The sequence below is a fragment of the Oryctolagus cuniculus genome, chromosome X, assembly GCF_051225735.1.
Source record: "Oryctolagus cuniculus isolate XC-2025 breed Fujian yellow rabbit chromosome X, ASM5122573v1, whole genome shotgun sequence".
NCBI lineage: Eukaryota > Metazoa > Chordata > Mammalia > Lagomorpha > Leporidae > Oryctolagus > Oryctolagus cuniculus.
Window position 1 is genome coordinate 113,610,903 of NC_142888.1, and position 17,863 is coordinate 113,628,765.

Consider the following 17,863-nt stretch of genomic DNA (forward strand, 5'->3'; position numbering starts at 1 on the left):
TCAAATAAATAAATAAATAAAGAGGGTATTTACCACACCCAATTTGGGAGTCACCTTGAATAGTCCCCTCACCTTGGAGCCCTGAACAGAGCTCCCTGGCCATCCCCAGCACACACCTCAGGGTATTCACTGAAAGAGCAGACACTCCAGTAAACCACAGAGCCATAGTCCAAAGATAAAAGCAATCACAGGAGAAAAAATAAACCAACAAGTATCTCCACAAATGCCTAAGAATAAATGCAGTAATTCAAGAAACAAAAATAATGAAGACAACATGATGCTCCCAAAGAACACAACATGCCAATATTGAATGTGAAAATGAAGAAATTGGAGAAATGCCAGAAACAGAATTCAAAAAATTGATCATAGGATTACTTAGAAGTAGTCAGAAAAAAATCCATAATCTAAAGAAATCCATACATGACATGAAAGAAAATTTTTCTCATGAAATGGAGATTTTAAACAGAAGTCAAAACAAAGTGTAGGAAATGAAGAATTCAATAGAATAAAAAATGTGGTGGAAAGCCTTTACAACAGAATCTGTGAGGCAGAAGAAAGAATATCCAAATTAGAAGACAAATCTCTGGATATTTTATAGTCAGATCAAAAAGAAAAAGAAATTAGAAAACTAAAAACAGTGTTGGAGATCTACAGGATACTATCAAATGACTCAACAATGGGTCTTAGGAGTTCCTGAAGGCATGGAAAGTGAGAATGGATTAGAAGGCCTTTTTAGTGAAATGATTACAGAAAATTTCCCTAGTTTGAGAAAGAAAAGGATGTCTAAGTACAGTAGGGACACAGAACTCCTAATACGCATGACCAGAAAAGATCTTCACCACAACACATAGTAGTCAAACTCTTCACAGTAAAAGATAAAGAAAAGATTCTAAAATATGCATGAGAGAAACACCAGATTACTTTCAGAAGATCTCCAATTAGACCCACAGCTGACTTATCAGAAACGCTAAAGGCTAGGACAGAATGGAGAGACATAATCCAAGTCAAAAGAGAAAAAATATCTGTCAATCCAGAACACTGTACCCTGCAAAGCTCTCACTTATGAATGAAGGTGAAATAAAGACCTTCCATAACGAACAGAAATTGAAAAAAATTGTTACCACCCGTCCAGCCTTACAGAAGATGCTTAGGGATGTGCCACACACAGAAACACTGAAACATGGTCATCACTATGAAAAAAGGTGAAGGCAGAAAATCTTGCAGTAAAAATACAAAGGAAATCCAAAGTAAACAACAGGAATATTTATGGAAAAATGGCACGGCCAAGTCCTTACTTCTCAATAGTCACCTTGCACGTTAATGGCCTCAACTCCAGTTAGAAGATACAGACTAGCTGAGTGGAAAAAAAAACACACATCTATTTGCTGCCTACAAAGAAACACATCTCACCAACAAAGATACACACAGACTGAAAGTGAAAGGATGGAAAAAGATATTACATGTTAAAGAAACAAAAGACCTGGTGTAACCATCTTAATATCAGATAAAATAGACTTTAACACAAAAACTGTCAAAAGAGACAAACAAGGACAATATGTAATGATTAAGGGATCAATTCAACAGGAAGATATAACTATTATAAATGTATATGTGCCTAATTACAGGGCACCTGGCTATTTAAAAGATATGGTACGGGATCTAAAGGGAGATTTAGACTCCAATACAATAGTAATGGGGGACTTCAATACCCCACTTTCAGCAATGGACCGATCAACCAGACAGAAAATCAACAAGGAAACAGCAGAGTTAATTGACACTATAGACCAAATGCAGCTAACAGATATCTACAGAACTTTTCATCCTACAGTTGCAGAATACACATTTTTTTTTAATTTGACAGATAGAGTTAGACAGTGAGAGAGAGAGAGAGAGAGAGAGAGAGAGAGAGAGAGAAAGGTCTTCCTTTTCCGTTGGTTCACCCTGCACGCTACGCTGATCCGAAGCCAGGAGCCAGGTGCTTCCTCCTGGTCTCCCATGTGGGTGCAGGGGCCCAAGCACTTGGGCCATCCTCCACTGCCCTCCCGGGGCACAGTGGAGAGCTGGACTGGAAGAGGAGCAACCAGGACTAGAACCCAACACCCATATGGGATGCCGGAGCCACAGGTGGAGGATTAGCCAAGTGAGCCATGGCGCCGACCCCCGAATACACATTCTTCTCACCAGAGCATGGAACTTTCTCTAGGATAGACCACAGGCCAGGCCATAAAGCAAACCTCAGCAAAGTCAAAACAATAGAAATCATGCCATGCATCTTCTCAGACTACAATGGGATAAAGCTGGAAATCAGCAACTCCGGAATCCCTAGAGCATATGCAAACACGTGGAGACTGAACAACATGCTCCTGAATGAGCAGCAGGTCATAGAAGAAATCAAAACAGAAATAAAAAAACTGTTGAGAAACAGGTTTTTTTCATACTATTTGTTGAACTCTTTACTTAGTATAGAGTTAATCTTCTGTGTATAGTTAATTGAAAATAGATTTTAGTAAAAAATAAAAATGGGAATAGGAGAGGGAGAAGGAAGAAGGGTGGGAGTAGGGGTGGGTATGGTGGAAAGAATCACTAACACTATGTTCCTAAAATTGTATTTATGAAATGCATGAAGTTTGTATACCTGAAGTAAAAGGTTTCTGGGATAAATAAAAAAATTAAAAGTACACACTCTTTTTTCTAGTCAGTCCACTTCTAGGTCTGTCCTTAGAGAGGAAAGTCAGGTTAATACATTAAAATGTACGTATAAGGTTGTTATTTATAACATTGCTTATAATGCTGAAACAATTGAAAATATACTCCAAATATTCGACAGAAAATCTGGACTACTCTGAGGTAGTTGTTAAGAGAAAAAACATGCCATTTTTTGGACCAGAAAATAGTATACATTGAATAAAAGCAGATTATCTCATTCTGTGGAAAAATACATAAAGGCAATGAGAAACATTAAGTTATTCATGGGCATTGGGATAACAGGGGGCTACATGTAAAATTATTCAACACTATTTATTGCTTACATAATAAGCATTTTAAGAAAGGCATTTGGTTGTGGCTTTCTTAAGATTTGGTAACTTTATTTGCCACTTCATCTTAAAGTATGGGTGGCAACTTTTCATATGATCTTATCAAATAATTAAAATAGCACAAGTGACCAAAAATTGACCTCCTGTGAAAAACATTTTGACTGAACTGTTCTTAGTCCCTGATTTTGGTGGAGAAAGCATTTTACCTACGTAGCTGTAATGCCAACAGGTTGTGCTTTGGGAACTATAGTAATTATTAGCTATAGGAATATAAGAAAATGAGTTTTGATGGTAGTGATGTATAAAACTAAGATGAAAGTAAGTAGAAATGTCTTCTAATACACTGAAGGTGAGGAAGACTCACAGGAAACACTGTGATACACATGGAACTGGGCGTAAACACAGTCGGGAATCAGAAGCAGAAGAAAGAAGGCTGTGCTACAAGAAAGTCGGTGATAGTATTTTGCTTCATTTTTTCTAATCATACAAATATTGACAGAAAAAGAAATCACATGGGGTGAAATATATCCTGCAAAAGAGAGCTTCCCCTTATCAGGGACATCTTGTGATGCACATGCATGTGAATTCTAAATGAACAAGTCCCAACCCTGAAGACTTCTTTTCTTTTACTAACCATCTTCATGGCCCTAAATAAAAGCTGAATAGTGGTGCAATGACATTCTTCTATAAGTTAGGAAAAAAAAAAAAGGTAAGTGGAGTAGGAAACGTTCTCTCTTGATATTAGTGAAATTTTTCTATACTTTAAAAATCCACAGAGTTTTAAATTTAACAACCAACACAAAAGTTATCTATCTCATTCTATAAATAACCCATTGCCCAGATTGCGATGTTAGAAGCTATGAAATACTCAACAACACAAAGGGATTGAACGCTGCCATCTGATCTGAATAGAGAGGAAGAGATGACCTGAATCAAGATGAGAGGCCGCAGCACAGCACAATAACTCCAAGAAAGCACTCCAGGTAGCATATTTATCAGAACCATTCCCTTCTGGCTGGCATCTCTCTGGAGGAACTCAGAGAAAAAGTTGTACAGAACCAAACAACTTTTACAGGATTCCTGTAGATGCATGCCACTGACAATCATAATGGTCTGCTTCATTGCCTAAAGCTCCAAAGCATTGGCTGAACTTGTGTTAAAACTGGATTCTGTTGTAAAGAGTTTGCTCTAATAAATGTTTATGTTCATATAGATTCCTGTGACAATAGTACATGCTCTTCTATTAGGATAGCACCAGAATCAATAAAGTGGAGAGGCTTACAGTCTGTAAGAGCATGATTGTGAAAGGGTAATGTTGAAGGTAGGGGAAAAAGGTGTTAAAAAGAAACTCATTTTAAAAATCAGCTCTTTACTAGTAATCACAAAATTTTATGAGTGAAAATCCAGTAGTAAAAACATGCACAAAGGATTTATATGGGTTAGTGCTATCAGGCAAGAGAGCAAAGCTCTGAAACCCAAAGCATGGTTAGAAATTTATAACTTCTAAGTGCAAAACTGCTGAAATGCTTGAAGGGAATCGAGTCTTCCAGTCGGAACCTACCAAGACCAACACTCATGATCTACTACTGCAGAAATCAATGTACCTCACTTAAAGATAGACTTTTCTGGTCTCAGCCAAATAAGCATGGCACCAGCACACATCACTGTGTTGTAGAATGGAGATTATGGCTTCCAATTTAAGAAATGACTTTTTAGGGACAGAGTTGTGGCACAACAGGTTTAGCCACTGCCTGCAACACCAGCATCCCATGTGACCACAGGTTTGAGTCCCAGCTACTCCACTTCTTTTTTTAAAAAAAGATTTATTTATTTATTTGAAAGTCAGAGTTACACAGAGAGAGGAGAGGCTGAGAGAAAGAGAGAGGTCTTCCATCTGCTGGTCCACTCCCCAGCTGGCCTCAGCAGCCAGAGCTGCGCTGATCTGAAGCCAGGAGCCAGGAGCCTCCTCCGGGTCTCCCACATGGGTGCAGAGGCCCAAGGACTTGGACCATCTTCTACTGCTTTCCCAGGCTACAGAAGAGAGCTGGATTGAAAGTGGAGCAGCCGGGTCTCAAACCGGCACCCATATGGGATGCCGGCGCTCAGGCCAGGGCGTTAACCTGCTGCGCCACAGCACTGGCCCCAGCAGCTACTCCACTTCTGATCCAGCTCCCTGCTAGTGTGCCTGGGGAAGCAGCAGAAGATGGCCCAGATGGCTGAGCCCTTGCCAATGGGTGGGAGACTTGGATGGAGTTCCAGATTCCCGGCTTTGGCTTGGCCCAGCCCCAGCTGTTGTGGCCATTTAGGGGATGAACCAGTAGATGAAAGATCTCTCTCTCTCTCTCTTTCCCCTCCCGACCCTCCCTCCCTCCCTGCCAAAAGTCTGCCTTTCAAATGAATAAATACATCTTTCAAAAAAGAGAAATAACTTTTCAAGCAACTCAATATTGACACACACACACCTGCTTTTCAACACTGCTTGAGGTTTTTACTTGGAAACAGCTACCCACCTGGCTCATTCTCTGATTGTCTTCTGTCACCAAATGAATGCAGTTTATCTTTTCTACTTAGAGATGAGCTTCTCTTATTTTTTGTTATACCTAGAGATCAAGTGCAAAGAAATATTATCTTTCCAAAACTACTTCAATATATTACTTCAAGAGTGAATCATTCTTGTTTGCAATTTTTTGATCTTCTCTACCCTTGCTTACAAGTTCATTTAATTTCTAATATTATGCAGAGATCCTACATCTCCAAACATAAAACTAGCTTGTTCTTTAAATTATTTGAGATAAACTTTAAAGTTATTTATAAAATGGTAACAATTAAGAGGAAAAATGTCTCATACTATCTGACAACATGAAAGATCTCAGATTACAAATACATCACTTTTAATTTTAGACACACATCTCATGATGCCTAATATTAACAGTAATTTATCTTTTATTTGTTAACTAGCATTTTTTAGACAAAAGTTAGTATAACATTTGGTACAGATGTCACAATTTAAGCAACTAAGTTATTCATAAAAGAAAATAATCTGCTTTATGTGGACACTTTTCCATTTTACTGGAAATATTCTAGCTCAGAAGACTGGGGGATGTATGCTTTAAAATACATTTAAAATTTTAAAATACATTTAAAATTTCTCAGGGGCAGGAGTTGTGGCATAGCAGCTTAAGCCACTGCCTGTGACACCAGCATTCTATATGAGTGCTAGTTCAAGCCCTGGCTACTCCACTTCCAATCCAGCTCCCCAAAGCACATGGGAAAGCAGTAGAAGATGGCCCAAGTGCTTGGGTCCCTGCACCCATGAGAGAAACCCAGATGAAGCTCCTGGTTCCAGGCTTCAGCACGACCCAGCGCTGGCCATTGTGTCCATTTGAGAAGCAAACCAGCGAGTGGAAGATTCTCTCTCTGTCTCCCTCTTTCTCTCTAACTCTGCCTTTCAAACAACAAATTAATAAATTTTTAAAAACAAAGAATTTCTCTTTTGGGGACTTGTAAATTGAAGCACATATGGACAATAGAGTGTCACTGAAACTTTCTTGGATTGGTAAAGTGGTTGAGCAGCAGGAACCATAGAGATGGAATTGATTCAACCATGTGATTAATTAGGTCACATATTCTTCACTGACATACTGCAAGAAATGAAAAAATAGCATGAACAGTTATTGTGTCAGCAATAAGTGGAAGAAAAATAGACTTTTAAAATCAACCAAGATTTAAAACAGTTATTTGAAGTATTACAGGCAAGATTTTGAACTTCATTTGAATTTGAAATAGTGATCTCTCTGGATTTAATAGGTTTCAGTTCAATTTAAAGAGATTTTCTGAAATCATTAATTACATTTACCACTTCAGAGTGTGCACCATACTGTACCTTTGAGCAAGTTATTTCACAAAGTATCTTCCACACATACCTTCTTGCATTAAAAACTAGTAAAGAAATCATTTAAAACGTTACTTGAAACTGCTCCTTTGGTACAATTTCAACCAATTAATATGTTGAAAGTCATCACCTGTCCCCCTTTTTTTTACAGGTTTCTTTAATATGGCAAGTGTATATATTAGTGAAAGTATACTAGTGTTTGCTTCTTGTATTAAATATGTAGTAAATGCCCATGGAACAAACCTTTGGTAATTTCTCAAAGCAAGGAGACAGAAAAACATAGCACTGCTTGTGGAACAATAAGCTACATTAAAATGAAAGTAAATAAACATGAGGTTGCAGTTAATATGATCTAATTTTTCTAAAGGATTTAGTTGGTAAATAATGAATTAACTTTATCATATGACAATCAAGGTGCTAGAGAAAATCTCACTATATTAATCTATGAATCAACCCAGGCTGTACATGAAAGTGCTTTGGAAAAGCATATTGAGGGTGGGGGTGAGTGGATCAACTTTTCTTAGACCATTCCAAAAAAAACATGATGCACCTAGATGGACAACAAAATAGAAGACCTTTCAAGCTCACCATTGATACTATAAGAGTTCTAAAAATTCAAACAACATAATGTGAATTTGAACAAAATAAAATTCCTTTTTTCTTCCACAGTCCTTTTCAACATATTTGAAAGTATAATACAGTCTCATATAAAAATGCAAACTTCTCCACTAGGTTAACCCTTACGACAATTAAATATACTTTAAAGAGTATCCAGATTCTTTGCTGTACTGGAATTTAATATAAATCAGCATTGCTCAAAAAATGTCATGGTATCTATTAATGCAAAAAAATTTAATTCAAACTATAATTATGCCTTTTTCAATACACAACTCACAAAAGTAATATGTCTTTGTCTTTTTTAATAGCTGAGTTTGAGGGAATTATGTGGAATTTGTTCTGTGTCCTGCCAAGGCTATTCCTATTCTTTTTTCTCTTGCAATTATGAGTGAGATACATCATGTGCTAGAAGCCAGTAATGTTCATTGCCAGACACTTGGGTATAGATTTTTTTTTTAAGTAAGGGATACTAATTAGAAGGGGAAACACTAGGAACAAACAGGTTTTTGAAACATAACTTCATTTCATTTCAAACAAACAGGTACAGCAGATAAACCTGCATATGGGGGTACTTCAAAAAGTTCATAGAAAAATGGAATTAAAAGGTGAGTGTGTTTGGCACAAAATAAATTTGAAATCTAGGCATACAAAGGGATTTCAAAGAGCTCATGGAAAATGTGTATTATCAATTTCAAATTTTTGTACCAAAATACATTTGTCATTTGATTCCATTTCCCACAAACTTATGGAAATACCTATTATTTTTCTTAAATGAGGTAATAATCATGATACTTAATGGACATTGAATGGCAGGAGTAGTCTAACCAGTCCCTAGAAAACACAATCTCATTGATAAGTTACCTAGAATATGAATTTTAACATAAAATAAATTATCAGGCCACTTAAAAAGACAATGTCTTTTGGCCAAAATATGCTTCAGTGTGAGTTACCTGAGCCCAACAATCTCATCTAACGTGAACAATAAAAAAATACAAAATAACAATTTATATTGACAAAAATGCAAAATAATAGTCATCATCTCTATAAAATAATGTGCTGCTTATCTGACATAGTTTTAATGATCTGTGATTATATTAAAATTTATTACAAAAAATTAAAAATGTGAAGAACTGTCTTATTGTCCACAATCTAAAGTAGTGGTAGTGTAAAAACACGTAGAAAGAACTGGTTTCATTACATTATAATTCACTAGAATATATGAAATAGCTATTTGCTCAGGCCAATAGAATTCTGAAGACCTGCAAATGACATGGGGATTTGTCTACTGAAAACAGAACAGTTATGTTCTAGGTTTTCAGTAGATATAGACCATTTATTGACTGAGAAATTTACAGTATTTATTGCAATCATATTTCAAAAAGACATCCTTATTGAGTAAGACAAACGTTCATGATGTAGCAATACCCAGAAGGCATATGCATTCATTAGGTGAATGAGGTTCATTGTCTGTCATTCCTTCTAAACCCATAAATCTGTTACGTTTTATGAAAATGGTGTAGAATTTGTCCACATATAGGAAAATTTATAGTGAATCAGCAAATGAGACAGACTTAATTTCTTTTTTATGTATGGGGTAAGCTATATAAAGCTTAGTAACTTCACTTTATGCTGATAATAAATTGAAATAAGATTCTGGGCATATTACTAAGTTAAATAAAATATAAAGTTTTACTTGTCTCTCTTGCACTGGCATATGACAAATGTAGATAGGAAGTTGGTGTTTACATGGCATTTTGTTTAAAAAGATTAAAACTTTGTTGTAAATGCAGTCTTCTACTGATAGCCAATATTGAAACATGCACATTAATGAGCTTAAAATTGACAATGGAATTAATTACCGCATTTGCTGTCACAATCCAGGGGGAAAGAGCTCTCCCATGACCACCTCTTTTGTTGACGGCCAACACGACTACTCCGTTCCAAAGTGCGATGAACAACAGCTTTAAACTTGGCCTATTTAAAATAAATGCAAACACATTTTTCTATATCCATCATATCAGATAATACAATTTAGATCTGTAGTTTATAAAACAAACTTACTATCAAATGTGAATATCAGGTAAACGTTTCTCATATCAGGTAAAAGTTTAAAATAATTGGAGACACGGCTTAGGTATCAAGCAGTATCAGCGCTTCTCCTGATTCACTTTTTGTTTTTTATTTTATGGACTCTGCTCTGCAGAACTGATCAGGCTTTCCTCTTTGCTTTTATGATTGGGAAATTTAGAGACAAACTTGTAGTCTGTTTCTAGCAACTGTACAGGGTGATATACTTTTGGGTATGCTAATCACACCTGATGCTTCATTATTTGCCTACATTACTCTTTTCCCCTGCTTGATTCTCTCAATCATTTTTGGTATCTGCTGTGGAATGTATTTTTAAAGTCACTTTTTTTTTATAAAATGAGGGAGGGGAAAAAATCAACACAAGTGTAAGAGAAATCTACACCAGTGTCATCTACTATACCCGCATGTATAAAGAGCTTAAATTCTGGTGTTAACAAATAAAATATCAAAAACGGTAACCAATATCTGATTTGATCTCAACTTCAGTTTAAACTGGTCAGAAGAACAACTCTACAAATTAAAAGCCACACTGTGGCAAAACAACTCCACTTCTAGAAATGAGTTATTTTCTTATTTCTCCTGCCTGCACTGCCACATACCAAGGACTATACTTGGCAGGCAAATCAACTGCAAGGCCAGAGGTTTTCTATTCTTCCCTGACAACAACCGTTCCATAGCAACATCATCCTTATAATGAGTTCACCATTTCTCCGAGGGCAGAGGTAAACGTCTAGGATAAATGTAAGAAAACATATCTAATAGAAATGGTTGAAAATTATATTTTCTAATTGAGGGCTTTTCTAAGTTACTTAGAACTACAATAGACTAAAGCCAAAGATTAACTTGTCTTACTAAAATAGTTCTGATTCATACGGGTTCTTTCCTGCTATTTGCACACGTGCCACTCCTCAGCACCACTAGGCTGGGGGATCTTTTCCGCTCCCCGGAAATACAAATTTTTACACCCACATTAGCTCCATGGAGTTGGTTCTCCTTGGCCCTTTCTCCTTGTCTTTCTGCCCCTTCTCCCACCATGCCTCTGGCTTCTGTGTCTGTCTTCAGGGTCATTCATATGCATTCTCTCCTGTTTGCCCACTCAGCTTCCTCTTTCTCCAAGATGGTGTTCTCTCTTTCTCTCTCTCAGTTCCTAGGACTCTCCTCCAGGAACCCTCTCTCACTTTACTCCTCTGCACGCAGTATTCTACTTCGTATTCTTTGGTTCTTGAACTGCCTTTACTGAGTTCATGCTCTGTCTCATCTTCTTCTCTGCCATAGACTCCACCACAGAGAAGTAAATCGGGTGTTTCACAGAGGATGATGAAGAGTGACTGCAATTCTAAATGAGAGTTTACCAAATACTGGCACATGAAACACACCAAGAACATACAGGTGCAGGAAGAGGTTCAGAAAGACAGAGAAAGAGAGAGGTGGCAAAGCATGCATGGGGAAGAGCGAACATGCTATGGGTGCTAGAATAAGGATGCTCTCCAGATGGGATGCAGGGCCAGGGTCATGGCAAGTGGGCGTGCGAGGAAGGGGGACAAGTGTGCAGTGCAGACAACACAAAGAGAAGAACCTTCATGGGGAGCTGTGGGACCAAGGAGAAAGGAGAAGAAAAGAAATAGAAAAATTAGAGCAATAGACAACAAGAGAGGCAGACAAAAATACATACTTGCTGAGAGAATGCCAGGCAGATAGTTCGAAATGGGGAAAAACCAGAGAGTAGCTGAGACAAAGAAAGCAGAAAAAAAAGTGGGCTGCCTGTGGTGGAGATAGGCCAATGTCAGAGAAGCACAGACAGACTAAGCCTCATGTAGGGACACTTGAAAGTCACAGGAATGAAGAGACAGAAAATACCAGCAGGAAAGAGAGTGACCTACGAGAGAAAAATGTGGCACACAGAGCAATGGGGGGAAAAGAGGGCAAGACAAAGACCCTGACCAACATCAAAGAACAGCCCAGAAAGAGAGGAGAGCAGCAGCATCACAAAGCAGGAGACGTGGGGCCGGCTCCATGGCGCAGTAGGTTAATTCTCTGCCTGTGGCGCCGGCATCCCATATGGGTGCCAGTTCAAGTCCTGGCTGCTCCACTTCTGATCTAGCTCTCTGCTATGGCCTGGGAAAGCAGTAGAAGATGGTCCAAGTGCTTGGGTCCCTGCACCCACGTGGGAGACCCGAAAGAAGCTCCTGGCTCCTGGCTAAGGATGGGCGCAGCTCCGGCCGTTATGGCCATTTGGGGAATGAACCAGCAGATGGAAGACCTTTCTCTCGTCTTCTCTCACTGTCTGTAACACTACCACTCAAATAAATAAATAAAATCTTTAAAAAAAATCAGGAGACACAATGTTGAGGATGAGCCACAGGTCCAGCAGGGCTGAATCTGGAGAAGGAAACATGAGGAACAGAAGGGCAGGGTCAGCCAAGGCAGAGTGGCAGTGTCCACCAGAGGGAGCCAGGGAGCATGGCCGGGAGAGTAAGTGTGCAGACAACTGAGTAGCTCCGTGAGCAGCGGGTCACTGGAGGTGTATCAGGGAGGGTCAGATGGTGGCAGGGTGGGATCTGCTCTTATTCTGTAGGCTATGCCTTAGCAGTGATGGCTTTTTGGTAGTAGAGACAGCCCTTGGAGCAAACTCCAAGCCACAGATACCAGGTCCTGGAGGTGCACTGTACTCTGCCCCTGACCTGCAGGGCTCCTCCTTCCTGATGCTGTGTGGGGGTCTCAGTTCTTACTATCTTAGCAAGATGGGGTCAGAGCCTCTAATGCTGACAGGAAGATGAAGAAAAGGAGAAAGAAAAGCTAGGATGGGTTCCCTTCCCACAGCACTAGTCAAGGCAGAGAAGGGCTAGGAAAAAACAAATTTCCAAGCCAGGCAATACACTGTGACACCTGTTGGATAGGCCATCAAACTGCATACCTGTTCTTCTGCCAGTTTCTGCTTCCTTTTTTCTTCCGCAGATACCCTCCTTCGTTCATCTCGGTCTTTCTGTTCTTTCAATTTACGTTGTCTCTCTTCTATCTGCTTTTCATACTGGAGCCTGGCCTTCCTTTCTTTTTCGAGTAGTTGTGTTTCTTTGTTGGCTGAAATATTTCACATACATTTTCAGGGTGAATATTTAAGTTTTCCACATTACACATAGATAGAAGGAAAAAAGTCAACAGACCTCATTCTCTCTCTTCACACTACATAACCTGTGCTAGTAATGAAAGATTTATTATAGAAGTGAGTAGAGGTGGCCACTAGAGAACCATTTTTCATTGTGTGTTCATTTAGAGAACTGGATTACCTAAGCCAGATGATCCTCATCCTGTCCAAACCAGCATTCCAAATTCAGAAAAAAAAATTTTCTGTTATGTGATACTTTTGTTGGCTTGAGCTGAAGCCAAGTCCTATCTGATAAATATGTTGTGCATTAAGATATGAGCTTATAAAACACACAGCCAAAATGTTTTGTTTCCTTCTACTCAGAAACTTCTTCCAAAGTGCTCATCTATACAGACCACATTAAACATGCTGGTTGCACATTAATGGCCTGTATGTTCCAGAATACCATAATAGTTTCCAATATAGAGAGAGTGCATGCAGTCATAAAACACTCTCCCAGAGAAAGTAAGCTCTCTCCACCTCTCCTCCTTTAAACGGATAACTTGTATTCCGTTTGAATAGAGTGCTCATTTTGTAAGGGGACTTAGGAGATAAAAGAAGAAAGATACATTAGTTGAAAAGTATACTCTCAAGTTGAAGAAAGATTATTTCCAGCCTAATTTGTACAAGGTCATACTTTAGAATCATAATAATCAGTCACATGATACCTTATCTATGTTCAGATTATTAGTTTATTTTCATTTTTGGAATAATTTTCACTTAAATACTATTCTACCTATTTTCACAAATGCTAAAGAAATTTTCATAAATGAGTTTTCAGAAAATTAAAGCTCTAAGAAATTATTCTTTCCCAAATGAAACCAATGAGTTGAAGGTTTCTCATGAGCCTCCTTTGCCTGGCTTGGCAAGTGGATTAAATGGGATCTAAGACATAGGTTTAATCTAATCTAATACTAGTATAAAAAGTATAATCTACCATATGAACAGATTAGAAAAAGTAAGTAAAACCACTTTGGAAATATATAACATGAACATAAAATCCATCCAGTTTGATTTTAAAAATGTCTAAATATACCATCTTCTTGTCTTCTCTTTTCTTCTCTGCGTTCTTTTACCAATTTTTGTTTCGTGTCATTTTTGAGTACAGAACCGTCAATTACTAAAAGAAAATGAATATAGTTAAACATCAATAAGTTAACAAATTTTAAAGATAGGACACTCTGACATCTATCAAATCATTGTAGAAATTATACCTGGTTTAAATGATGACCTTAGATTTGCATGTTGGGATGCAATAGGAGTAAATCGATTTTGATTTCGTCTTTCGTCAGCAATTGCTTGTGCTACAGCAACTGAAATATAGGGTGACAAGGGAAAGGGATTAGATATCAAGAAGACAAATAGCTAACAAAGGAGCTGGCAAGCCACAGCTAGTTACATCTCTGATGACAAACATGGGGATGGCCTCAATATGGTAAAATCTTGGCTGAGTAATCTGGGTCCACCACAAAGATGTACTTGATATTTATGATGTTCAATGGTACTTTCATAAAGAGATAAAAATGATTCCCATGCAGGTGCTGGGTATTTGTGGATTCAAAGATAACCAGAGTTGATAGTGGCAGTGCTAGCCCAAGCTTGGGGATGAGCAACAGCCCATGATGAACAGCTTTCAAAAATGTCTAAGATACCACACATTATACTACATTAGTAAAGCTGAGCTGGCAAGGAATTGGAAAAAATCAGTTTCATCATAAATTGGGAATTTAGAAAATCAAAGGTGAAGAATGTATTGATCTGAATCTGGAGGCAATGTGTTAGTAAAGAGATCCTCAGAGATTGGGCCCAATATTAAGGAGAACATTTATAAATAGTCTAGATTGGGGCTTACGTCCCTAGTTGTACACTGGAGTCACTCAAAAAGAAATAGCAATGCTCCCTCTCCCTCAGTCTTTGGTTTGATGCCCAGGCATCTGTAGTTGTTAAAAGTTCTATTCTGATGCACAGTTAAAGTGGAGCGAGAATCCCTGTCTAGAAGAAGGAATTTCTAAGAAATAATAACATTCTAGACACAAGTATGTCAGGCAAACAAATAGAAATCAGACAAGGTACTAACACAAGTTTTCTGTGAGCAGGTGGAAAAGTGATCAAGTTCACTAACAGTGGAGTATAAGGGGGTACGATTGGAAGGAAAGTAAGAAAAATGAAAACTCCAGTTTTCCACATGAGTCATTATAGGAGACCCCTGAACCTTTTAATGCCATTTATGGCTGAATCTGAAAGGTCCCCAAATTCAGGGAAGAGTATGGAAAACCTGAACAATACCTCTGTCTTACCCTAGTCTAAAAGCACAGGAAATATGCTCCTATGATACTGCATGCAAATCTGGTTTCTATAGAAAAAACATAACAGTTGAAGATGGGTAGATAAAATAAACAAGGGAATAGAGCTGTTGTCCTTGCACAAATGAAATGAATGAACTTTGACACGTTAGCTGCCAATGAGGAAAGCTGTCTGGGCGTTATCTTAGTGGTAACCTTGAAAGTGACATCACAGTTGCTATGATAGGGATCACCATTTTAAAAGACAAAAAAATGAGTTTTTTAGTCCCAAGGCCTTAACAGCTCTGATAACCTAGGACATAGCTAAATTTAAAGACTATTCTCAGCTTTTGTAATAATCTACACATATACTGGTGATTTTGTAGACCACAATTATCTTCTGAATTTGAGCATGAGTGTATTAAAAATTCTTCAATATACTCTGTAAGTTAAAATGTTCCTTGGACTTCCCACTTGCAATATTTCTTATATAAGCACAAGAAAATGAAGTCCCTTGTAGCACTGCTAATGCACAGACCGTTTTCCTGTTTAAAAAGCCTACTGAAAGTAGCATTAAGTAAAAAAAAAAAAAAAAAAAATAGAAAAAAAAAACTAATAGGAAAAGAAAGAAACCTGCAATCAGGGAACCACACGTAAAGCAGATTCACAGATTTATTTATTTATTTATTTGCCTAAAACAGAGACAAAGTCTCAGTGCTGAGAAAAATAGCAGATCTTCAAGACCAAATGAAGACAGCATGTCGTAGAGGGGATAAAAATTTGGTACAAATTTCTCACAATTAAAGCGATCACAACAGAATGGCTATTTGGAAAAACATAGAGCTTGCCATTCAAGTACACATTCAAATGGTAGAAGCTGCCCAGAGTTTTCTAGGTGCGTGTCTGGCCACTGGACTAAGTAACCTTACTGTTTCTCCAGCTCTAAAATTCTATGATAATTTGATTTGCAATCTTAGTAGCTTTCTTTGCATTTGTAGAAAATAGTATTTGAATAATTTACTCTAAACTAGTAAGTTACTTGTGAATTTAGACAAACAAGAAAGGAAAAGTCACAAATCAGTGGCTGAGTTTCATATGCTAATGGGTTGAATTAGTCAAATAAAGTTAACTGGAAAACACTTCTGTCTAAAGACATTTAATATGAACATGTGTTTTGTCGAAATAAGTATATTTTTGCCTTAGCACAGTGCTATGCACATTGAGTGTAATTCAATGAATGCATACATATATTTATATGTAATAATTCATTTATACATATATAAATTTATGGTGGCTGTACTAAGTTATTTGTTCAGGATACCATTTTAACTCTTGCAGCCAGGCTCCCAGCAGGAGATGAAATTGACCTTTGAGCAAAAACATTGCATGGTCTCCTTGACCCTTGGGGAATATGGTGAGACCATGCAATGTTTTTCATTTCTAATATGAAATAGGCAGCAAGGGTGTAAGCTTTTTTGGGTCTGGTTATTAAGTTTCTGGCTAGAAATGTTGTGAATTTGAGCAACTGCGCCCTGTATGATTTAGAAATCCTTTCCAACATTCAACAGATAAATGCTTTTAGGGAGTATCCAGGCCATGGCTCCTTCAACATATTGGGATAAACGCTGCTTAATTTAAAGTATTGAAATAAAGCAATGTCAGAGAACTTCAGGCATCAATAAGCAATACAATTCACTGCAAAATCTCCTGGTGACTTGTGAGCTAGAGCTAGAAGCAACATTGCTTTCTCCTTATGGAATGAAGAAAGTGTATTTGCTTCTGACGTTCTGCGGAGAGAAGATTTAAAGTGTTCTTCAGTAACACATCGCTTCTCAATCTCAATCAATCTAAACATTTTAATCGTAAGTGCATAAAAGCCCTAAGGATTTCAACAAATATCAATAAAACCTTTTGAGTCTCCGTCATAGTGGGGGAACTAACCTGAGAGGCAGCTACAAGCAACCAACCACCCACAAGCAAGAAATACTGTCTTGCTCAGGTAGCAGAGCAGGCTCCCGTTTTAAGCACTATGGTGCCCAGTTTTCTTTAGAAGATTAGAGGTTTGCGGGCTGTAAAAAGCTTATTGCAGATGGGACCCGTTGAGGAGCAAGCACTCTGAATGGCTGACTCTTTCCATTCAGCCTAGGGACTGCAAGATGTTCCATGGAAAGTGACATCTTGTTGAAATCACGGGCTACAGCATGCAAATCAGGAGATGCAGAGAGCCAAGTTTCATCCCAACTTTCAATGCAACTTTCAACCTCCTTCCCCGCCGTCCGCCCCCCCCCCCCGCCCCCTCTTCCCAGCAACTTCCTCCTTGGACCTTGACCGAGAGGCTGAGAACGCCCAGGGTTGGGAAAAACTCAAACTTTCCGTGCCTCGAACGACTGCCCTGGCCGCGAAGGCGGCGCCGGCGCGCGGGGTCCCTCCCTGCGGGCGCCTGCAAATACATCCCCGACAGCGGAGCGACCATGCGATTGTTGCATGGGCTTTCGCTGCCCCCAGCAACAGGCGGTCCGTTTGCGGGGTCCGGGGTTCGAAGCTCCCTCTCCCGTCCCTGCTCCCATAGCGCCCGTTAGTTCCCTCGCGCATTGCCCGCAGGGCTTTTGCCACGAGCAGCGGGACTTCGGTCGTTGGTGGCGCTGGGTGACCGTTCCCCCCACCCCCACCCCCCGCGCGCCCGGCCCAGGACTCCCCTTTCCAGTCCGATACCAGGAGGCTCCAGTGGGGTTGAGGGTAGGACCGGACAGCGCGAGGGGACGCGGGAAGAAAGCTTTCTGGCGCCTGGCGCCCAGCTCCAATGGGT

The 17,863-nt window shown here is 38.9% G+C and overlaps 1 protein-coding gene across 2 annotated transcripts in view; it reads right to left on the bottom strand.

The window, feature by feature from the left end:
• Positions 1 to 17,863, bottom strand: part of MAP7D3 (MAP7 domain containing 3) — a 35,060-nt gene that overhangs the window by 16,803 nt on the left and 394 nt on the right. For both annotated transcript variants that reach the window (XM_051827582.3, XM_089324168.1), the window contains exons 2-6: positions 13,990 to 14,088; positions 13,812 to 13,895; positions 12,548 to 12,711; positions 9,405 to 9,519; positions 5,546 to 5,635 (exon numbers count right to left, since the gene is read on the bottom strand). In XM_051827582.3, the coding sequence (XP_051683542.3) occupies positions 5,546 to 5,635; positions 9,405 to 9,519; positions 12,548 to 12,711; positions 13,812 to 13,895; positions 13,990 to 14,088 (552 nt within the window). The remainder of the gene's footprint in view (positions 1 to 5,545; positions 5,636 to 9,404; positions 9,520 to 12,547; positions 12,712 to 13,811; positions 13,896 to 13,989; positions 14,089 to 17,863) is intronic.